This window comes from Hemiscyllium ocellatum, chromosome 26 (assembly GCF_020745735.1).
Source record: "Hemiscyllium ocellatum isolate sHemOce1 chromosome 26, sHemOce1.pat.X.cur, whole genome shotgun sequence".
NCBI classification, from domain to species: domain Eukaryota; kingdom Metazoa; phylum Chordata; class Chondrichthyes; order Orectolobiformes; family Hemiscylliidae; genus Hemiscyllium; species Hemiscyllium ocellatum.
The window spans coordinates 48,955,739-48,979,971 of NC_083426.1; the positions used below are offsets into that span (position 1 = coordinate 48,955,739).

The 24,233-nt window shown below is 44.2% G+C and overlaps 1 protein-coding gene across 1 annotated transcript in view; it reads right to left on the reverse strand.

Moving 5' to 3' along the window:
- Nucleotides 1-24,233, reverse strand: part of LOC132828237 (sodium-coupled monocarboxylate transporter 1-like) — an 88,811-nt gene that overhangs the window by 10,506 nt on the left and 54,072 nt on the right. Inside the window, exon 12 of the mRNA XM_060845199.1 lies at nucleotides 2,160-2,350. Within this exon, the coding sequence (XP_060701182.1) occupies nucleotides 2,160-2,350 (191 nt within the window). The remainder of the gene's footprint in view (nucleotides 1-2,159; nucleotides 2,351-24,233) is intronic.

Genomic DNA, 24,233 nt, shown 5'->3' on the forward strand with positions numbered 1-24,233 from the left:
CTTTTTCAATTGTCTAGACTTACTCCAGGGTGAGACCTTACTCCAAGATGGGAGATCCAAAAACCACCCCAAAACCCTGATTACCTGGCCTGATTCCCAGACCTCATCGGAGAGATGCTAGGAAGCACTTCTATACACAATGTGAGCTCAATATTTGCAGCTGTCATCCATAAATAGCAGTGGATGCTAGATCAGTTATTAATTTTAAATCTGAGATAGATAAATTTTTGACAAAGGTATTAAGGGATATGGGCTGAAGGCAAGTATATGTAGTTAACTAGGGGCACAGATCAGTCATGATCTTATTAAATGGTGGAATGCTCAAGGGGCTGAATGGCTCACTCCTTTCTAATTATCAGAGGAGTCAATATCCAAGAGGCATAAATTTAAGGAAAGAAACAGAAGATTAAGATGGAAAATGAGGAGTAACTGAATGGATTGCCTGTAAGGGTGATTGAGTCATTAACTCTCGAAACATTTAAGCAATATTTCGATATTCCCATGCATTGTCATAACCTCCAGTACTATGGGACAACAGCTGGTCAAGGGGATCACTGTAGTCAGATCTTTGTTGACTGGTTTAAACATGATGGGCTGACTGGCATCCTTCTATACTGTAAATGTCTGAGTCACTGAAGAGCCACTGGACATTGCCTACTTTTGACAAACGCTGGCATGAACAAAAATGTATTTTATTCCTTGAACTTTAATTCCTTGTCTTTTGCGCTGTTTCTCCAAGGATTCTGCCAAAGATTGAGTTGGATGTCAGAGAAGTTTTACCCCTATGTATTGACCAAAAGTACCTTCAGAGACTCCTTATCAGGGGATTTCAGAGAAATGTTCCGTCCCACTGGGGTAGCACACGGGAAATCAAGCCCCACTCGTCCTTGATTCATCACAAAAGTCAAAGTTTTTAAAATTTACACAGAATTCCCTCATTTCCCTGTCTTTCTGAACCATATTGACCAACAGTACAGACCAAATTTCTGCACTTAATGAGAATGACTATTATGAATTACTAGACACTAATAAAAAAAATTGTGAACTGTTGACATAACGCTCTACTAATTAACACTCTAATCCCCTTATAAACTCCCCCTCTACACACGTGCAGAGAGGAAAAGGAACATAGGAGAAATGGATGGAAGGAAAAACCAGAAAGGCTGCTCTAGTCTCTGTCCATAAGATTTGCTGAAATGATCCTTGAGATGTCTTTTATTGCAGTCAACTGCATTTGTGGCGATCCAATTGCCTGTGACTATCTTGTTCACACCCCCAAGCTATTTAGTTGTTTCATATTAATCACGTAACTATACCAGGTAGAAGACCCTTGCCATCGAAAACTGGCCACGAGTTTAGACACCAATTAGTTGCTTATTACTGCCTAAAACTTCATTTATACCTATGTTCCCATTCCAGATTTTCACTGTTACTTGAACAAGCTGCTGTATAAACAGCATTTACAATGAGTGTCAGGCAATTTGCTTTTAAAAAGTGCAACAACCCTTCGTATTTTAAAAGAAGTGATTTTCTGATTTCAGCCCACAATTAAAAATACAGAAAACTAATAAGAATTTACAGAGCATCAAAGAGGTCTGAAATAGGGTTTGGGGTTGAGGTTGGGAGGCAGTTATAGTGGGGATTTGGTGCAGTTTTCCATTGCTCCCATCATTAACAGTAATTATCATTCCTAGTGTGCTGAGAAACCTGGACCTTTTAGAATCTTCCTCTTCTCTTCCCATATTAAGACCAATAAGACTGTTTTAAAAAAAAGCACAAATTAGTCTAGGGATGGAAGCAGCCTTCCCACACAAAAAAGTCAGGAGAATATGTGTTCTTGACCAAGGTCAGAGGCTGCTAAACTAAGTTGAATCTCCACCTGATATATGACTGATGAAACTGCTCAACAAGCAGAAGCAAGGAAGAGAATGTATTGACAATTCTGTCTGTGCCAGGTGCCAAATGTTTGGTCAAGATTTGTTGAACTTATGACTTACCCAATTGTTACATTATACAAATTTAATAAAAAGGAAGAAGAGGAGGAAGGCAGGGAGGAAGAAAACAAATGGTAAAGGTAATTTAACAGAGTGATATAATTTCCACAGCAGAACCAAACTACAAAACTGTTTTGTTCAAGGTCACCATTGATTTCACTTTACCTAGACGTCAGGTTTGATGCGAGATGTGTTGTTACTCTTGCTGATTGTGAGATGTTAATGTTGATATCAGTGCAGCCTGCTGTGCTGAGGGGTAACGGTCGACTTTGAACAGGTAGTGGTCGATAGACATGCTCACCAATTCCTATCCACATTGTCAGTATGAAAGCGGCACTAAGGCCAGATAGTGCACCCTGCAATCAAATAGGTAGCCGTTAGGTCAGTGTCTATGTTTAAAACAGTAACAAAACTCAGCCACCAGATTCCACATCAAAGCAACTGGCTGAGAACCCTTATCCGTCATGATGTTCCACGAGTCTTGTGAGCTTAGTTTTATCCCATATTCTCAAAACTGAATTGTAAATTCCATCTCAACCCAAAGGATGTTAAATTTTTCACAATCTCCTGAGGGGGCAGACAATGGTTGAGTTTAACATCTCATTCAAAAGAAAGAGCTGCATTCCCACAACCCTGTCCTGCAGTGTCAGACTACAGTCAGTGGGTTGATGATTTATATTCTGTTGTGGTGGGTTGTCCAACTGAAAAGCTAATTGAAAATATACCAGACTGTTATTGGCTCAGTATGTTGGTAAAGTAACGAGGAATAATCAGACATTAGATCTTGTGTTTAATATTGGGTCTAATTCATACTTGCCCTTCATGTAGGGAGCAGGGTGAGGTCTGGAGCAGGGATAAGAACAGGAGATTTAGCAGTGGTGGGAGCAGGCATGTGGGCAGACACTTCTTACATATTGCAAGAGTACTTGTCTCTACCACCCTCTCAGGACCCTGAGGTCTTGGGCACATCTGCCAAGGGGAAGAGATTCTCACAATCAATAGTCTGTGCCTCTCATAAATTTGTATCCCTCAATCAGACTCGTCCCTCAGCCTCCTCCGCTCCAAGGAAAACAAACCCAGCCAATCCAGTCTTTCCACATAACAGACACCTTTCCGCCCAGGCACATCTTGGTGAATCTCCTTGCACCCTCTCCAATGCAATCAAGTCCTTCTGAATGTATGGTGACCAGAACTGCACACAGGATTCCCACTGTGGCTTAACCAATGTTTTATAAAGTTGGAACAAGACTTCCTTACTCATGTAAGAAGAAAGTGAGGACTGCAAATGCTGGAGAGTCAGAGTCGCAAAGTAGGGAGCTGCATAAGCACAGCAGGAAAGGCAGCGTTTGAAAAGCAGGAGAGTTAATGTTTTGGGCATAAGCCCTCCATCAAGAATGTGGAGGAGGATAAGGGATGAGCGATATGTAGAGGGGTGGGAGTGGGAATAAGGGGAAAGAAGGTGGGAAGGCGGTAGATGGATGTGGGTGTTGGCCGGGCTAATTGTGAAAGGGAGGCTGGAGCAGATTGATGGGAAGGAAGAGAGACAGATAGACAGGTCAAGAGAGCAGTGCCAAGTTGGATCTGGGATGAGGTGGAGGGAGAGATTTGGAAACTAGTGAAGTCACTGTTGATACTGTGTGGTTCTAGGGACTGGAGGTAGAAGATGAGGCGTTCTTCCTCAGGCAGCTTTGCGTTGGTGGTCGAAGAGCCCATGGCTTGCATGTCCTTGGGGGTGTGGGAGGGGGAGTTGAAGTGGTCCGTCACAGGACGGTGGAGTTGTTTGGTGCATGTCCCAGAAATGTTTCCTGAACTGCTTCGCGAGTTGGCATCCAGTCTCCTCAGTGTAGAGAAGACCAGATCAAGAGCAACAGTGCAGCAGGTGAGGTAGGTGGATGTGCAGAAAAATCTCCACTGAATAAGAAATGATCCTTTGTGGCCTTGAAGGGGGAAGTGTGGGTACAGGTCTTAAACCTCATGCAGTGAGAAGAGAAGGTGCCGGTTGTGGAGGATGAGTAGGTGGGGGAGGGGGTGCGGAACTAACAAAGGAATCATGAAGGGAATGGTCTCTGCAGAATGCAGATAGGGGTGAGGAGGGAAACATATCTTTGGTGGTGGGGTCTGACTGTAGGTGGCAGAAATGGAGGAGGATAACGCACTGTGTCTAGAGATTCAAGGGATGGAAGGTGAGGAGCGGGAGTTCTATTTGTTGCAGCTAGATGGTTGGGGTTCAAGGGTGGAGCTGCAGGAAGTGGAGGAGATGTGCTGGAGGGCATTGTTGACAAAGTGGGAGGGGAAATTGCAGACCTCGAAGTAGGAGGCCATCTGGGATGTCCTGGAGTGGAATTGCTCTTCCTGATTTTCCTGCACGTCCACCCACCTCATCTACTGCGTAATCTCCTCTACATCAGGTAGACAAGACATCAACTCGCTGAATACTTCAGGAAATGTGTCTAGGACACACGCACCAAACAACTGCACAACCCTGTAGCCAACCACTTCAACTCCCCTCTCCCACTGCTCCAAGGACCTGCAAACCTTGGGCCTCCTCCACTGCCAAATCAAAGCCTCCCGCCAACTGGAGGAAGAATGCCTCATCTTCCACCTTGGATCCTGACAATGACAGCACTGACTTCACTAATTTCCAAATCTCCCCTCCCTCCCACCACCTCAACCCAGACCCAACCCTTCAACTTGGCACCGCTCTCTTGGCCTGTTCTACCTGCCCACCTTCCTTCCCACCTATCCACTCCACCCTTTCCATCAACCTGTCACAATTACCCCCCACCTGGAACCACCTATTGCCTTCCCACTTACCTCTCAGCCCTTTCCCCCTCCACATTCCTATGAAACGTTAACTCTCCCACTCTTCGGATGCTACCCGAGCTGCTGTGCTTTTCCGGCGCCATACTTTTCAACTCTTCCTTACTGTTAGTCTACACCATGAAGGTAAGCAACCCTTCTTCACCACTCTGTCTATCTGTACTGGCATCTTCAGGGATCTATGAATTGTACACCAAGATCCCTATGTTTCTATATGTCTCTAGGGACCTACCATTCATTGTATATATCCTTCCCTTATTAGAGGTCCCAAAATTTCTCATCTCACACTTATTGGGATGACATTTCATCTTCCATTGCTCTTCCTAATTTACCCAGCTGATCAATATCAGACTGCAGCCTGAGACCATCCTCCTCATTATCAACACTTCCAAGTTTTGTGTCATCTGCCAACTTACTAATTATATTTTCTACATTCACATCCATGTTATTAATGTATATAGCAAACTGCAACTGTCCCAGCATTGATCCCTGTGTTAAACTGCTGTTCATGAGCTTTTAATCACACAAATAACCCTTCACTATCCTTGGCCACCTAAGTTAAGTCTTTTTATTAAGCTTGCCAATTTGCCATGGATCCCATGGTCTCTTTCCTTTTGAGCCAGTTCTCCATGTGGGACCTTGTCAAAACCCTCACTGAAGACCATGTAAATCACATCAATTGCACTGTGATTATCAATGTATTTAGTCACCTTTTTCAAAAAAACTCAATTAGTCTGACAAGATCTTCGTCTAATAAATCCATGCTGATTATCTCTGATCAATCCCTACCTTTCTGGGTACTGATTAATCCAGTTTATCAGAATTTTTTCCAACAACATCCCTACCACGAACGTCAGATTAGGTGCTCTGTAATTAGCTAGACTATCTCTGTTATCATTCTTGAACAAAGGAACCACATTAGCCATCCTGCAGTTATCTGGCACTTCATCTGTTGACAGTGGAGTATTAGATATCTCCACGAGAATTTCAGCAATCTCCTCTCTTACTTCTTATAGCAGCCTGTGATACATTTCATCAGGCCCTGGGGTTTTATGCATCTTTATGCCTGCCAAAATATCTAATGCCTCTTCCTCATAAATCTTGATTGAGAACCTCAACATCCCAACTGAAATCCTGATTACAATGCCTTTCCCTTCTGCGAATACTTATACTGAGAAATATTCACTTAAGACTACACCTACATCCACTGGTTCTATGCACAGGTTGCTACTTTGGTCTCTACACAGACTGTTTCCCTGGTAATCCTCATACTTTTTCTGTGATTTTGCTATAATAATCCCAGCAAGGTAATCACCCCTTTTTTTATTTCTAACTTCTCCCAAGGTGGCCTTAAATAGAAAGACCCTTTGTGGATATCCTCCCTCATTACTTCAGTGATGGTTTCCTTTATCAATAATGAAATAGCCAACCTCTACTACTTCCTCACCAATCACACATAAAACTACAAAAGTCTGGAATGCTGAGCTGCCTCTATTGTCCTTCCTTCAGCCGTGTCTCAGTGAATGCAACAGTACCATAGTTCATCCACCTTGCCAGTCAAGCTCCTTGCACTCCCTCTACATGTGATTGGACCTTGCTCTCAATGTTACATCTACAGTGTACTGCATTCCCATGCCAAATCAGTTTAAAATCTCCACAGCAGCATGAGAAACCTCCTATACCAACTATTTTAGCCACGCATTCATCTGATCGATCTTTCTATGTTACTCACTGTGATACTGGAAGTAATCTGGAGGTTACAACCTTAGTAGTCTTCCTCTTTAATCCACTACCAAGCTCGTGAAATTCCTGTTGCAGGACCTCATTTTTTCTACTTGTGTCATTGATACCAACATGTACCACAATCGCTGGGCATTCACCCTCCCTCTTCAGAATGGCCTGCAGCCCCTCTGGGGCATCCCTGACTCTGGCACCAGGAAGGCAACATGCCATTCAAGAGTCTTATTTCCTGCCACAGAACCTCCTGTCAGTTCCCCTTACAATCAAGTTCCCAATCAATAAAGGTCTCCTAGACTTTGCTCTCCCTGTTGTGCAGCACGCCAAACATGGTATCACAAACCTGAAAGGCCATTTACCCTAACAGATCCAACACAGTATAGCTCTTTGAAACAGGGATAGCCTAGGTAGCCCCTGCACTGCCTGTCTGTACTTATCAGTCTTCCAAGAAGTCACCCACACTCTTCTGCCTGTGTAGTCCTTATTTGTATGAACAACTTACTAAACCTGCCACCCACGACATCCTCAACATCATGGATGCTCCACAGTGAGTCTATCTGCAGCTCCAGCCACTACATTCAGGGAATCAAGAGTTGCATTTCAGCTTACTTCCTGTATGCATGGACACCATGGACACTGAAAGTGTCAGGAGCAGTATTCCATAGGGCCAAGTTCTCCTGCCATTGTGAACCTTACCAACTACAAGCAATAAACGAGGAATGAATTACTCAAACTTACCCACAACTCACCAACTCAAATTTCTCCTCTCTCTTTCACTCTTTTTAACAAACTACAAACATAAGGACTTTACACTCTGTGTCCTTCCCTGCATCACTTTCTCAGTCCCAAAAGTTATTTCCTAAGCAATACAGGAAGTGTACCTGGTTTCTCATACATTGCAGGAGCAACATTTCACGGGCCAAGTTTACCATTTTCTCCTCTCTGCAAATATTTGGAAGGGTGTGGTAAAATAGGGTAAAGTCAACATGATTTCATCAAGGGGAGGTCATGCCTGCCAAATCTATTAGAGTTCTTTGAGGAGGTAACAAGCAGGTTAGACAAAGGAGAGCCAATGGATATCATCTATTTGAACATCCAGAAGGCCTTTGTCAAAGTCCTGCACAGGAGGCTGCTGAGTAAGAGCCCATGGTTTTAGAGTCAAAGTACTAGCACGGACAAAAGATTGACTGTTTAGCAGAAAGCAGAGAGTGGGGGTAAAATGGTCCTTGTCAGGATGGCAGCCAATTTTGCAAGGTTTTGTTGAGACCACAACTTTTCATTTTATACGCTAATGATTTTGATGAAGGAACTGAGGGCATTCTGGTTAAGTGAACGGGCAGTTAGTATTGAGGATGCAGGGAGGCTGCAGAAACATTTAGACAGGTTAGGAGACTGGGTAAAGAAGTGGCAGATGGAATACAACATGGGAAAGTGTGCGGTCATGCATTTTGGTAGGAAGAATAGAGGCACAGACTATTTTCTAAAAGGGGAGAAGATTCAGAAATCTGAAGTCCAAAAGGACTTTGAAGTACTAGCCCAGGATTCTCTTAAGGTAAACTTGCAGGTTGAGTCATTAGTTTGGAAGGCAAATACAATGCTGGGATTTATTTTGAGAGGACTAGAAGATTTAGAGAGGACTAGAAGCCTCGGGCGACTGACTGTGTGGAGTTTGCACATTCTCCCCGTGTTGGCATGGGTTTCCTCCGGGTGCTCCGGTTTCCTCCCACAGTCCAAAGATGTGCGGGTCAGGTGAATTGGCCATGCTAAATTGCCCGTAGTGTTAGGTAAAGGGAAAATGTAGGGGTATGGGTGGGTTGCGCTTCGGCGGGTCGGTGTGGACTTGTTGGGCCGAAGGGCCTGTTTCCACACTGTAAGTAATCTAATCTAATCTAATCTATAAAAGCAGGGATGTAATTCCAAGGCTTTATAAAGCTATGGTCAGACATAATGTAGAATATTATGAGCAATTTTGGTCCCCACATTACATCAGGAAGGATGTACTAGCCCTGGAAAGGGTTCACAAGAATAATCCCAAGAATGAAAGGCTTAACATATAACAAATGTTTGAGAACTCTGGGTCTATACTCAAGGGAGATTAAAAGGATGAGGAGGGATTTACTAGAAACTTACAGAGTATTAAAAGGCCTGAATACAGTGGATGTTGGGAAGATGTTTCCATTCACAGGAGAGTTTAGGACCCGATGGCACAGCCTTAGAGTAAACGGAAGATCCTTTAGAACGGAGATGAGGAGAAACCTCTTCAGCCAGAGAGTGGTGAATCTATGGAATTTGTTACAACAGAAGGCTCTACAGGCCAGGTCATTGACTACATTTAAGACTAAAATCGATAGGTTCTTGATTGTTAAGGGGATCAAGGGTTACAGGGAGAAAGGGGTTGAGAAACTTATCAGCAATGATTGAATGGCAGAGTAGGTTCGATGGACCAAATTGCTTAATTTCTGCTCCTGTGTCTCATGGTCTTATGCTCCCGCTCCTGCTTCGAATAAGACTGATCTGGGTTCCCTCCTCATATTTATCTAGAAGCTCTGCTGCAACCATTCACCTGTAGGTTCACTCTGCTCCTCTCTCACTGCTGCTCCAACTCAATGTGCTTAATGTTTCACAACAGATAGATTTACCACAAAACCTTCAAAGCTATTCTCTATGTATGATCTGAAAGCTTTATGTGTACAATTAAGTGGCGATATGTTTTCATCATTACTGACTTGGTGTTCCACCATTATTACAATTCTCCTGGATGTGAATAGATACAAGGACATGGACAATGTGAGAACACCATAGGTACCCCAGCTATAGCCGTGGAGGGGGTCGATAGGGCCGACTGCCTGCCCCTCTTCCGCGGTTACGTTAGAGCCCGGGTATTCTTGGAGAAGGAGCACGTGGTCTCCACCAACACCCTGGAGTTGTTCAGAGAGAAGTGGGTGCTGTAGGGAGTGGAGTGCATTACTTCCCCTGCCAACTCTATTTTGATTTAATCCCTGCCCTCCCCTTTACTGTTTGATCACACAGCATTGCCTTTTGTGAAGGGCACTGCTTGTCACTGGCCACTTGGGTGTTTCCTTTCTTCCTGGTAGTGGAAATTGAGTAAAGATTCGTACACCTTGTGTCTCTCACTGTGTCTCACACCTGCATGCACACAATTTTAAAACAAACAGGAGACTCATACCTGCACACATGCACAACATGGATTGCTGGGGAAAACAATAAGCACTACAGCAGTTAGGTGGTAGTGGTGGGCGTTAAGAAAATAAAAAAAGAGAATAAACAGGAAAAAAATGAACAGGAGTGTCAGAAAAAAAAGCAAAAAAAAAACAGGGGATTAACAGGTCCAGGCAGCGGCCGTGGAGGGGGTCGTTAGGGCCGACTGCATGCCCCTCTTCCGTGGTTACGTTAAAGCCCGAGTGTCTCTAGAATAGGAGCATGCGGTATCCACTGACACTCTGGAGTTGTTCAGGGAGAGGTGGGCATTGCAGGGAGTGGAGTTTGCATTATTTCCCCCTCCAACTCTATTTTGATTTAATCCCTGCCCTCCCCTTCACTGTTTGATCACACAGCATTGCCCTTTGATGGGAAGGTCACTGCTTGTCACTGGATACTCGGGTGTTTCTTTTCTTCCTGGTGGTGGAAACTGAATGAAGATTTTTGCACCTTATGTCTTTCACTGTGTCTCACACCTGCACACGCACATGGGTGCTGGGGAAAAATAAGCACTACCAAGAGAAAAAAAAAACAGGAGTGTCAGAGGTTCTGTTTACTCTGAGAGCTGGCTCTCTGGAAACTGGACCAGTGTCAATTATTATTATGCACGTGTAAATAAAGGGTGACTTGGTGATAGGATACTGGTTTCTGTGGTGTTATATCACTCTCTACAATAGCCAGCTGAGTTAACAGCAGCAAAATGTAACACATTAAATAATTTGTGATTTTATGAATTAATTCCTTTGTCTCAAAAAAGACAAAAAAAAGGGGATTAACAGGTCCAGGCAGTGGGCCGTGGACAGGGTCGTTAGGGCCGACTGCCCCTTTCTTCCGAGGTTACATTACAGCCCAGGTATCTCTGAAGAAGGAGCATGCGGTGTCCACCAAACCCTGGAGCTGTTCAGGGAGAGGTGGGTGCTGCAGGGAATGGAGTGCGTTACTTCCCCCTCCAATTCTACTTTGATTTAATCCCTGCCCTCCCCTTCAGTGTTTGACCACACAGCTTTGCCCTTTGATGTGAAGGTCACTGCTTGTCACTTGCCACTCGGATGTTTCCTTTCTTCCTGGTGTGGAAATTTTAATAAAGGTTCATGCACCTTGTGTCTTTCACTGTGTCTCACACCTGCACACAAACAGCATGGGTGCTGCGGGGAAAAAAAGCACCACGGGAGAAAAAAAAGAGAAAAAAAAGAAAAAAGCAAAACAAATGAAGCACTTTTGAAATGTGGTCACTGTCAAAACCACAGAGTCATGGTCATAGACATCTACAGCTCTTCACTGTATAAGGCCCTGCAGCTCATTATGTCTGGGCTAAATATTCCAATCCCATCTTCCAGCACTGGGACCCACAGCCTTGAATGCCTTGGCATCACAAGTGCACATCAAGTACTACTAATAATAAAACATAGTAGTCAATTTGTGCACAGCAAGATCCCACAAGTAAATAAACAAACAGGGGATTAACAGGTCCAGGTAGCAGGTTGTGGAGGGGATCGTTAGGGCCGACTGCATGCCCCTCTTCCGCAGTTATGTTAGAACCCGGGTGTCTCTGGAAAAGGAGCACGCGGTGTCCACCGACACCCTGGAGTTGTTCAGGGAGAGGTGGGCGCCGCAGGGAGTGGAGTTTGCATTATTTCCCCTTCCAACTCTATTTTGATTTAATCCCTGCCCTCCCCTTCACTGTTTGATCACGCAGCATTGCCCTTTGATGTGAAGAGCATCGCTTGTCACTGGCCACTTGAGTGTTTTCTTCCTGATGGTAGAAAGTGAACAAAGATTTGTGCACCTTGTGTCTCTCACTGTGTCTCACACCTGCATACACACAACATGGGTGCTGGGCAATAAATAAGAACAACCGCAGTTAGGTGATAGTGTGGGGGTAAAAGAAAAAAATAAACAGGGGATTAACATCTCCAGGCAGCAGGCCATGAAGGGGGTTGTTATGGCCGATTGCCTGCCCCTCTTTCACAGGTATGTCAAAGCCTGGATCCTTGGAGAAGGAGCATGCGGTGTCCACCAACACCCTTGAACTGTTTAGGGAAAGGTGGGCACCGCAGGGAGTGGACTGTATTATTCCCCTCTCTAACTCGATTTTGATTTAATCCCTGTCCTCCCGTTCACTATTTGATCAGGCAGCATTGCCTCCGAGAAGGACATTGCTTGTCACTGACCACTTAGGCATTTCCTTTCTTCCTGGTGGTAGAAATTGAATAAAGATTTGCACACCTGTTGTCTTTCACTGTGTCTCACACCTGCACACACCCACAATATGGTGCTGGGGAAATTATAAGCACCCCAGCAAGTAGACAGTAGTGTAGGGGTAAAATATTAGAAAAAATATAATCTGGAGATTTACAGTCTCCTCAGTTTAGGGGGAAAAAAAAAGAAAAAAATATATAACTGGGAGATTTTGAATCTCCTCAGTTTAGGGGACTGACTCTGAAAAAAAATAAACAGGATTAACAGGTCCAGGCAACAGGCCATGGTGGGGGTCGTTATGGTCGGTGCCTGCCCCTCTTCCACAGTTACATCAAAGCCTTGGTGTCTCTGGAGAAGAAGCATGAGGTGTCTGCCAATTCCCTCGTGCTGTTCAGGGAGAGGTGTGCACCGCAGGGAGTGGAGTGTTTTATTTCCTCCTCCAACTCAATTTTGATTTAATCCCTGCTCCCCCCCCTCACTATTTGATCATGCAGCATTGCCCTCTGAGAAGTACCATTGCTTGGGTTTTTCCTTTCTTCCTGGTGGTGGAAATTGAATAAAGATTTGTACACCTGATGTCTTTCAATGTGTCTCACAACTGCACACACACTGGGGAAAATATAAGCACTAAAAATAGAGGGTTTGCAATCTCCTCAGTTCAGCAGACTATCTCTGAACTGGCTGGGCCACAGTCAGTGTGTTCCTGCTGCTGTTAATAAAAATAAACAGGGAATTAACAGGTCCAGGCAGCGGGCAGTGGAGGGGGTCATTATGGCCGATTGCCTGCTCTTCTTCCATGGTTACATCTGGCCCGAGTGTCCTTAGAAAAGGAGCACATGGTGTCTACCAACACCTTCGAGGGTTTTAGGAAGAGGTGAGCAGTGCAGGGAGTAGAATGTTTTATTTCCTCCTCCAACTCAATTTGATTTAGTCCCTGCCCTCCCCTTTCACGTTTTGATCACGTGGCATTGCCCTTTTTCAAGAAGGGCACTGCTTGCCACTCAGGTGTTTCCTTTCTTCCTTGTGGTGGAATTTATACACTCATTGTTCATCTTCTGTGTCTTACACCTGCACACACAATGAGTGCTAGGAAAAAATAAGCACTACTGCTTCAGGTGGTAGCGCGGGAGTTATATAAAAATAATTCAAAAAGAAAAAGAAAAAAAAGGGGATTAACAGGTCTAGGCCGAGGTTGTTATGACTGATATTTGCCCCTCTTCTACTGTTACATCCGGACCCGGGTGTCCCTCTAGAAGGTGCATACGGCATCTACCAACACCCTCGAGGTTTTCGGGGAGAGGTGGAGTGTTTTATTTCCCCCTCCAATTCTATTTTGATTTAATCCCTGCCCTCTCCTTCACTTTTCTGATCACTTAGGCATTGCCCTTTGATGAGAAGGGCATTGCTTGTCATTGGCCACTTGGGTGTTTCCTTTCTTCCTGGTATGGTTTTCTGCACTCATTGTTACTTCAGTGTCCTATGCCTGCACGCACGTGACATAGGTACTGGGGAAAAGTAAGCACTGCTACAGTTTGGCAGTATTGGATTCCTCCTCTAATTCTATTTTGATTTAGTCCCTACCTTCCCCTTCACTTTTTCAATCATGTAGGCACTGCCCTTGAAGAGAAGGGCACTGCTTGTCTTTGGCCACTCAGATGTTTTTCCTTCCTGGTGGTGGAATACGAATAAAGTTTTATGCATTCACTGTTTCTTCACTGTGTCCTCCATCTACATGCACATGACATGGGTGCTGGTGAGAATAAGCACTACTGCTGTTTGGCATTAGTGTGGGGGATTAATAAAAAAAATATAAACAGGGATTCTTCCTTTAATTCTATTTTGGTTTCATGTAAGCATTGCTCGCTCTGAGTTTATGCTTCTTAGTGGTTCTTTAGCCACATGGCTGATTTGCCTTGTGGTGGACTAGTAATAAAGTTATTTACGCTTGATGTTTTCACTGCGTCTTACACATACATATACAGAAGATGGGTGCTGAAAATATCAGCACTTCTGCTAGAAAAAAATATAAACAGGGGATTCAGAATTCTCTCACTTCAGGGAGTGACTGAGCTAACAGGCCTGTTGGCCACAGCCAGGGTGTTCCTATTGTTTTTTTTTAGAACTGATTTCTGAGCATGCTGGCCACATAGCCAGTGTGGTACTGTTCTATTTCAGTTCTCACTAGGGAACTGTTGTTGTTTCGCTGCTGGTTGCAGCCTGTGTGCTACTTTTTTTGTTGTCTTAAGCAAGGACGATGGTGATTTTGTGGCAGAGCTTAGCCTTTACACTATGGTTTGTAGTGTCTGCACTTTCTTTTTTGCACGTTTTCAATTTTTGGTGTTTGGACTGAGCCCCTGTGATATAACTGCACATTTGCAAATCATCCATATCTCTATGAATGGGTCTGGGCCACTGTAGATGGGTCAGGCCTCTGCAAAGATTGAACATCTGTGTGTGAGCTGTGAGGTGTGCATTCACTGCCTTTGGGAGTGAACACTGCCTGCTGAAGCGGACTTGGCTTTGGGAACAGACTCAACTTTTTTGAAGGTCGATTTTATCACCTACATTGTGTCTTGTGTATCCCTGGGTCTGGCAGTCCTTACATTGAGCCAGAAGGTTTGTAGGCCGTCCCGAAAGCTGTCACCCCAAGACCGGAGGGTGGTTATGCCATCCTGTGGACCGTTCAGTGAGTTAGCTGTCCCTTGAGCCAGAAGGTGTGTAGGTCATCCCAATGCCAGCCGCTCCAAGAGCCAGAAGATGGATAACCATCCTGAGTTCTGTATTCCCAAGGAATGAATGGCTCAGGCTGTCCTAGACCTGGCCAGAAGGGGCTTAAGGGTGGGCCGAGGTCCCAGAGAGGCTTAGGAGCAGGCTACCTTGAGCGGCCAAAAGGTGGGAGGGCGGGCCACTTGCTGGTTTACCAGGCATATCTGTTTTATGTGCATATATTTTTATTCAGTTGATAGGATTTGGTCTGTATGTATGTACATCTACTGTGTCCTTTCTTCGATAAATTGTGATGGGATACGTGGTTCGTCCTCATTTCCCTGTGAATAGGTTGTACGGTGAGGTTTGGCCACTCCTTTTCCCTGTGAATTGCTGTTTATTATTACCTGTCGATTGTATTTTTTGTACAGTTTAACAAAAAAGAAGATGGGGGATTCAGAATCTTCTCATTTCAGGGACTGACTGAGCTGGCTACTGACAGCCAGTGCACTATGCACATGTAAATGAAGGGGGACAGTGATGGCACACTGTCCTCTGTGCAGTTATTTCAGTGGCGAAAGGAGAAAACAGTACATGCCTGAAGAACAGTCGCTCCCAACAGTCATCCTTGAGTAAACTTTCCTGGCATCGTGCCTTTTTTCGGGAAGCATGATTTGTTTAATCCTACTGTTGAAGACTGTACACAGTATGTAGAAAGAATGTGATTGTTTTTCTGAGCAAATGACATTGGAGCAGATGAAACCTAATAAGTAATCTTTCTGACTCCTGCAGACATGCAGTATTTTTGGATATTAGGGGCTTATTGTTCCCAGAGGCACCAGACACTAAAACCTCCAAGAGTTGATGAATTTGGTTAAGGAATATCATGACCCCCAAACCTCCACCAATTCTGAGACTCTATTGATTTTATCTGGCTGTTCAATAACCTGGAGAATCGGTATCAGGATTTTTGGCGAGGTTAAGATGACTGACAGAAGCATGTGATTTGGGGTTGACCCTGAATGAAATGCTGAGACCCCTGTTTGGTATGTGGGATTAATGATGTAACTACGCAAAAACGCCTATGAGCTGAAGCCCAACTGGACTTCAAACGGCCACTGCAACTGGCTTTGTGCAGAGAAAAGGAGCATGAGAGCAACAGGGTATCCTAATGGAAGTGGACACCTCACCTGTCTGACTGAACTTGGGGGTAACCACCTGAGTGTCAGCTATCACAGAGCCTCATGCAGGGCACATCTTGAGCAGAGGGACCTGAGGGCAGTCAACAGCAAAACCCCACAATAAACCCGAGCCCAGCAAAATGGCTGCAAAGCTCTTCAGGGGTCATGGTCAGCAAGCCATTGCAGTTGTTGTTGGTATGCAGACTAAAGACAACAAAGGAGTCATAGAGTCCTACAAGGTCTGACTTGAATAGGAAAACACTGGTTTCTAGAAGAGTTTGCTCCCTGTAAAGTCCACCTACAGTTAAATGCTTAGGCAAAAGTGATTACTGCAGATGCTGGAGATTAGAGTCAAGATTGTGGTGCTTGAAAAGCTCAGTAGGTCAGGCAGCATCCCAGGAGCAGGAAAATCGAAGTTTCGGGCAAAAGCCCTTCATCAGGATGAGGCTGGAAGCCACGGGGTGGAGAGATGAGAGGGGGATGGGGCTAGGGGGTGGAAGGTAAATGAAAGTGCAATAGGTGAATGGAGGTGGAGAGAAAGGTGATAGGGCATTGGGGAGGGTGGAACAGATAGTGGGAAGGAAGAGGGACAGATGGGACAGGTCATGAGGATGTTTTTTAATCTCAGGGACACCCACACCAATCAACCTCACCGTTCCCTGGCTGAACATTAAACTCCTCCTCCCACTCTGTTGAGGACATGCAGGACCTGGGCCTCCTCCATCGCCATTCTTTTACCATCTGATTCCTGGAGGAAGAACGCCTCATCTCCTGCCTCAGAACCTTCCAACCCCAGGGCATCAATGTGATTTTACCAGTTTCCTCATTTCCCCTCCCCTCTGCCTTACCCCAGTTCCAACCTTCCCGCTCAGCACCGTCCTCATTACCCGTCCCATCTGTCCATCTTCCTTCCCACCTATCTGTTCCACCCTCTCCTCTGACCTATCACCTTTCCCCTCACCTCCATCTGCCTATTGCACTCTCAGCTACCTTCCCTCCAGCCCCAGCCATTTATCTCTCCACCCCCAAGGCTCCCAGCCTCATTCCTGACAAAGGGCTTTTGCCTAAAACGTTGATTTTCCTGCTCTTCAGATGCTGTGTGATCTGCGGTGCTTTTCCAGCACCACACTCTCGACAGTTAAATTGCTTGGCAATATCCAAATCAGATCCCCCAATTAAAACTAATGTTTGGTTAAATGGTTTGATTCTCATGGAGGCCGATACCAGAATCTGTCTTTAACTAGATTTGCTCTAGACTCCATCCCTTATGACTGCACAAGCCCTCAGTCAGACTGAGAACACACACTGGGCAACTGTTACAGTTTAAGGTTACGACTTTGGTTCCATTCTCTTGAGAGGAAGTTGATGCAGTTACCACTTATTACGATAACGGGCTTGGGCCCAACCAGACAGAATTGGTTGACCTTGATTGGCTCAACATGCTTTGATTAAAAATTGGCTGCCTCAGTGAAGTCCTAGTGAAATATCCAGGAATTTTTCCAAAAGGTCTAGGGACCATCAAAGGGGCTAAAGACACTTTACATGTTGACCAGGAAGAAACCCTGTGATTTTGTAAGGCCCACCCAGTGCCATTTGCTTTGTGGCAAAAGTAGAGATGTAAATCAAAAGGCTGGAAAACGATTGAGTCATCAAACCAGTGCAGTTTGCAGAATGGGCAGCACCAGTCATACTGACTGTGCAGTCTGATGGCTCAGTTCACCTTTGTAAGGATTTTAAGGAAACGGTAAACCACTTCTTGCAGTTGCATAAGTACCAAATCCCTTGCAGAGAGGACTTATACACAAAATTGGCAGAGGGGCTGTCCTTCACTAAACTGGACATGAGTTACATCTACCTGCCATTGTAACTAGATGAGAAGTCCCAAATGTACGCTACAATTTCCTGATGAAGGGCCTTTGCCCAAAACATTGATTCTCCTGCTCCTCGTATACGGCCTGACCTGCTGTGCTTCTCCAGCAACGCACTCTCAACTCATGCCACAATTAATATCTACCTAAAAGAGGTTTTACCAATAAATGAGACTGCCATTTGGGGTACCATCAGCCTACGCCCTCTCCCAGCAAACAATGGAGAAAACTTTACAAGGGCTGCCCTAAATCTGGACGACATCTAATAACCAGGAAGACCAATAAACTTGGACATTGTGCTTAAACATTTCTCCCATACGGGCATATGCCTTAGAAGGGAAACCAGGTTACATCAGTTGGAAGATAAAGTGAGGACAATCAAAGGTGCTCTTGTACATTTGTACCAGAACTTAGGAGTTTTCTTGGGTTACTGAATTATTACAGGAAATTCATACATAACCTGGGCTTCATCTTGGCACCTTTACACCTGCTACTGAAAAAGGGTCAGCCTTGGAAATGGTTACATAGCCAAGAAATAGCGTTTAGGGAAGTGAAAAAAGCAGCTATCATTATCGTAAAGTGTTGGCCCACTTTGATCCTAAGTGAGAGGTGGTACTGGCACATGATGCCTCCCCATACAATATCAGAGTAATGTTGGCTCACTGATGGCCCAACGGAGAGAGGAGCGCCCAATATGTATGCTTCCTGGCTTCTGGCTAATGTTAAACATAAATACACCCAGATAGACATAGGTTTGGCAATCATCTTTGATGTGAGGAAATTTCACCATACCCTTACGGCCATGAATTCATCTCTAAAGTGATGGACTACAAATCCTTGCCAGGGTTACTTAAGGAAGACAAGGCAATGTCGCCCATAGCTTTGGGTAGAATTCAGCAGCAGATCCTTATTCTCAGTGCATACAAGTACAAGTTAGAACACATTACTTGAAGCCAAGTAGCTAATGCAGATGTCTTGAATCACCTCCCATATTCCACTGGTGGTGCCTTCCCTGGAAGAATCCCTTCTGGCTTTAAACTTCCTGGACACCCTCCCAGTCACGGCTGACAAACATCTGTGGACACAAAGATCCTATCCGGGCAAAACTAAACAGCTGGTGGTAACGCTGGGGTGGGCGAACGGACTTGGAGAACCCAGATCACAGTAGGTGATGGCACATTACTATGGGGAGCAAGGGTGATTGTCCTGGTAAAGGTCAGCACCAGATACTGGTTAACTCCACAGAATCATCCAGAGTTTTCCAAAATGAAGACGTTGGCAAGAAGTTATGTCCGGTGCTCAGGATTCAATGCTGACATAGCTGTGTTGGCACTCTGGGCACAAGGACAAAACTTGTCACCAGTGGCACCCACACATTCATGTGAATAGCCAAGTAAACCCAAGTCAACTATGTCAGTCCTTTCATGGGCTCAATGGACCTGGTCATTGTGGATGCCCATTCAAAGTGGCTGAATGCGCATAAAGATCATTTAGCAAACTCAAGAATGACGATTGAAAAGTTGCAAGCATCATTTGCAATACAGATTCATGGAGAATGGGATATCATTTACCAGCAGGGAATATGCATATTTCCCAAAGCTGAATCGCATTCAGCACATAAAGACAGCTCTATACCATCTATCGTCAAATGGTCTGGCGGGAAAAGCTGTCCAAACATTGAAGGCAAACTGAAAAAAATAGCCTACAGCTTGACTTGGTACCAAACTATCTAAGTTCTTATTCGATTATAGGGCCACCCTCATACAACTACAGGGATAACTCCAGAAGAGTTGATGATAGGGAGAAGACTCTGCACCAGGTTAAAGCTGATATTTCGAAACCAGGGAAGGAGAAGGAGAATGAAATGGCAGCGGGAATGCCAAGGCTGGCTACATGTTTCCTCTAAGAGAGACAGACAGTTTGAGTCAGGGGACAAAGTTTGGTGTGGAACCACAGAAATGGCCCTGCATTGGAGGCAAGGTGAGGTCAACGTGAGGTCAGGTCCTGTGACTTACAAAGTTCAGGTGGTTGAGGCAGTCCTGAACAAACATGTGGATCACCTGAAAGCTGCGACCTTACATATGGGCCTGTCGGGAACTGTGGGTTCTACCCTGCCATCTAATGTCAAGTAAACCTGAGTCAGAGCTGGGTGCAGCTTCGATACCATTATTGCCAGAAGAGGAGAATAAAACTCTCCCATGATGCTCTGGACATAAGAGACTTGATACAGTTTGGTAGATGTCACCTGATGTGTTAGAAGAACCATATCTGAGGCGACAATGTTGCAGAAGAAGCTACCTGAGAAAGGTCAGGCCTACATTTCCAGAGCTGAGGAGGCAGGTGGGGAGGTTCCAGCGATTGGAACCAGGTGGGCCTTATTGACTATGAGATCCTTGACTGAGGCTGTTAACCTGGGCCCATCAGAGAGCCTTGGTTAACTAAGATGAACAGGAGGTTCAGAGTTTCCTCACTTCAGGGAGTGATTCCAAGTTGGCTAGCCATAGCTAATTTACCATGTACATGTAAATAAAGGGTGACTTGGTGACAGAATATTGGCCTCTCTGCAATTATTTCAACATGTGCCTTCTTTGACTGGTTCCGATTGACTCCATGTGTGCACCGTACTTGTGTAAGAGAAGAGAATGTAGCTAGTGTGTTGAAACACTTTTGGTTGACCCAAGTGTTATAGCTGAATAGCTAGCTTACTGTGGAAGCTGTTAGTTGTAGGCGTAAGGTTGCAGCAGTGCTAAGTGTGGGAAAGTGACGAGAAACATATGAATGTTTGATATGAGGACTGATTGATAGAGATCATTGATAAGTCAGTGATGTTGGGAGATAGAAGTTTGGAGAAAGGGAGATCCTACACTACGAAACAAAGAGTAGAGAACACTGGTGAGTGTTTATCACAGGTTAAAAAAGTCCAAGAGTGTGGAAAGGAGGTGAAAAGCCTCAGGTGCTTCCACTGTGGTAAAGTTGGACACGTAAAGTCACAGTGCTGGTCATTAAACAAAGGCACTGTGGGAAAAGATGTAGTAAAAGAAGTTAAGCATTAGTGAAAATAGTAAAGGAAACCCCAAGAAAAGCTGAGGAGCTGCAGGGGAGTGCACAGCTTGAGCAGGGGCTGGGTATGGAGTTTGTGCTTGGTCTCTGTAAAGAACTTGCCTCTGTGGGTAAACTTTACTCAGAAAGAACAGGGGGAGAAGGGCAAGAAGTTATAATTTTGAGAGATACAGGATCTAGCCAGTATCTAATAGTAAGAGATGAGCAAATTTGCACTCTTTCTGATCTGTTACCCAAGAGTGTGGTAATTTGTGGGATATATAGACAGAAATTTAGCATTCCCCTACGTAAGATCAGGTTGGAGTACCAACTCAAGATGGGGAAGTAACAGTGGGAGTGATTGACGGAGTGTCACTTCCAGGAATCCAGTTTGATCTTGGGAATGATTTAGCAGGGTCCAAGGTGGGAGTGACACCTCTTGTTATAGAGAAGCCCAAGGAAGAGCAAGAAACTGAGGAGTTAAAAGAAAAATATTCTGGTACTTTTCCAGACTGTATAGTAACAAGATCCCACTGTCATAAGTCACAGCACGAAGCAAAAAGTAAAGAGAAAGATGAAGGAGTTGAGATTCAGTTAGCGAACCCTGGTTGATGTAATGATGCAGGAAAAACCTGAACAGGCAGTGGGTCAGACAGAAGTGTTCAGTCTTGAAAGGACAAGAGATTTGCAACAGACAGACAAGACGGTAAAAGATATATATGTGGATGCATACTCTGAAAAGGAGGCAGAGAATATTCCTCAGGGTTATTATCTGAAAGATAAAATCCTAAGACACAGCAGCTTAGTGCAGAGGAGAAATAGGCCTATGTGCATCAGATTGTGTTGCCGATAGCATACAGACAGGAAGTGTTAAGGGTAGCACATGAACTACTTGTAGGAGCTCACCTAGGTGCATGAAAGACTCAGGCTAAGGTACAAAAACATCTGCATTGGCCTGGATTGCACAAGAATATGTTGAACTTTTGCCATACGTGTCATACATGCCAAATGGCAGGGAAGCCACAGGTGGTAATAAAACCAGCAACTTTGTTGCCAATTCCCACATTCGAAGAATCTTTCACGCGGGTTATAATTGATTATGTAGGTCCCCTCCTGAGAACTAAAAGTGGGAACTAGTACTTATTAATCATAATGGATGTGTCTACCAGATTTCCCAAGGCAATTCCATTATGGAGTGTTATGGCAAAAAGGATGGCAGAGGAGTTAATAGCTTTCTTCACACAGTATGAGCTACCCAGAGAGATTCAGTCGGACCCAAGGGTCTAATTTTACTGCTGGGTTGTTTAAGGATGCCATGAATTGCTTAGGTATATAACACTTCAAATCAAGTGCATATTATCCTGAATCCCAGGGAGCTTTAGAAAGGTGGCATCAGACCTAGTTGAGAGCATACAGTCAGAATTACCCGAATGATTACAATAAAGGTATCCCATTCATATTGTTTACCATTAGAGATACCCCAAAAGACTCTACTCAGTTTACTCTCTTTGAGATAATATTTGGTCATGAAATGAGAGCCCCTTTGTAATTGATTACAAAGAATTTAACAGGACCAAAGTTGGAGATTTCATACTTAGCTTAGATATCAGAGGCGAGGAAGTGAGTTAGCTAAACAGCACCTAAAAAGGGAATGGCATAGAATTAAGTAGGTGCCAGATAACTCTGAGACTCGGACGTTTTCCCGAGGGGATGACGTGTTAGTACTGTTACCAATAATAGGAGATCCTTTTAGTGGTCCCTGTCATATTGAGAAAATGTCGAATCAGGTGAACTATCCAGTAAAGATGCCAGAGGGAAAAACACTATAGCGTAATTCATGTGAACATGTTGAAACCGTATTATACTGGAGAGAAAGAACTGGAGAAACAGGTGTTAGCTACTGCCGCGCAGAATGAGGAATCAAATCCAGATGATGTGGATTTTGATGTGCCTCAAAAAATGTTAAAAGCCCTTGAGGAGTGGGATAGGTTAGTGAACTATCTATGTCAGGAGCAAAGAACGGAGTTGAAAGGTTTGTTACTGCAGAATGAGGACATATGTAGAAATCAGATGGGGACGACTCATGCTATTGTATATGAAGTAGACATAGGGAATGCTGTTCCAATAAAACAACATCCCTCAGCTTAATCCTTTCAAAGCCAGACAGATCCAGAGGAGGTGGAGGCCATGCTCAATGTGAATATCATCAAACTGAGCCAGAGCGAGTGGATATGGCCAATCATCTTAGTTCCCAAACCTGATGGGACTCGATGATTTTGCGTGGATTATCGGAAGATCAAAATCAGACTCCTATCCAATTCTGAGATTGGAGGACTGTATCGAGAAAGTTGGTCAAGCCAGTTACATCACCAAATTGGACTAAAGGTTACTGGCAGGTATCTTTATCATAGAAGGCGGAAGAAATTTCTGTGCTTGTAACCCCAAATGGGCTATATGAATTTAAAGTGATGCCTTTGGAATGAAGAACTCACCCGCCACATTCCAAAGACTCACGAACAAAGTTGAGGCTGGGTTAACAAGCTGTGAAGTCTATTTGGACGATGTAGTGTATCTTTGATTATGCTGGCAAGATGACATGGTACAGTTGGCAGAGCTCTTTGAATGACTGCAAAACCTGTAATAAACTTAAACAAAACTGAATTCACGTCAGCAGAGGTGATGTTCTTGGGACATAACATCAGTCATGGAAGGGTGACCCCATGGAATGCAACGACAGCGGTCATCAAGGAATTTGAAACTTCAGCAGTACAGCAGCACCGTTAACAGACTTGCTGAGGAAGAACACAGTTTCAGTGGACAGAACAATGCCAGAGACATTTAACCATTTGAAAGCAATATTAACCACCTCACCAGTTTTAGCTACACCAAACTTTTTGAAACCCCTGAAAGTTGCCATCGATGCTAGGGACAAAGGAGTTAGAACTGTACTGCTACAGGAAGATGAGGATAGGTTTGAACTGCCAGTTGGTTACTTTTCAAAGAAACACAACATCCACCAAAGGAAATAGTCCACAACTGAAAAAGAACTATTGAGTTTGGTACGGGCCTTATAACATTTTAATGCATATGTCACAAACATTGTGTCGGAGACGGCTGTGTCCACGGATCACAATCCTCTTACATTCTTGGAATGCTTTCAAGACAAGAATATGAGATTATTTCATTGGAGTGTTATGTTACAGACTTTTAATTTTAAAATCATACATGTTGCAGGTTGTAAGAACGTAATCGCAAATGCGTTATTGCAGATTTAACTGACAATGTTTAGATGAGATTGGTATCTATCCAATGTTGTACATATATGGAAACAAGTTAAGATGAACTTAGGTTAAAAGTTATATGTGTGTCATGGGGATGTGGTTCAGGAATAGAAAACAAAAGCTACTTTTTCATTATGATGGTTCTTTTTTTCTTAAGGGGGGAGGTGTTATGAAGGTAGGTGCATATTA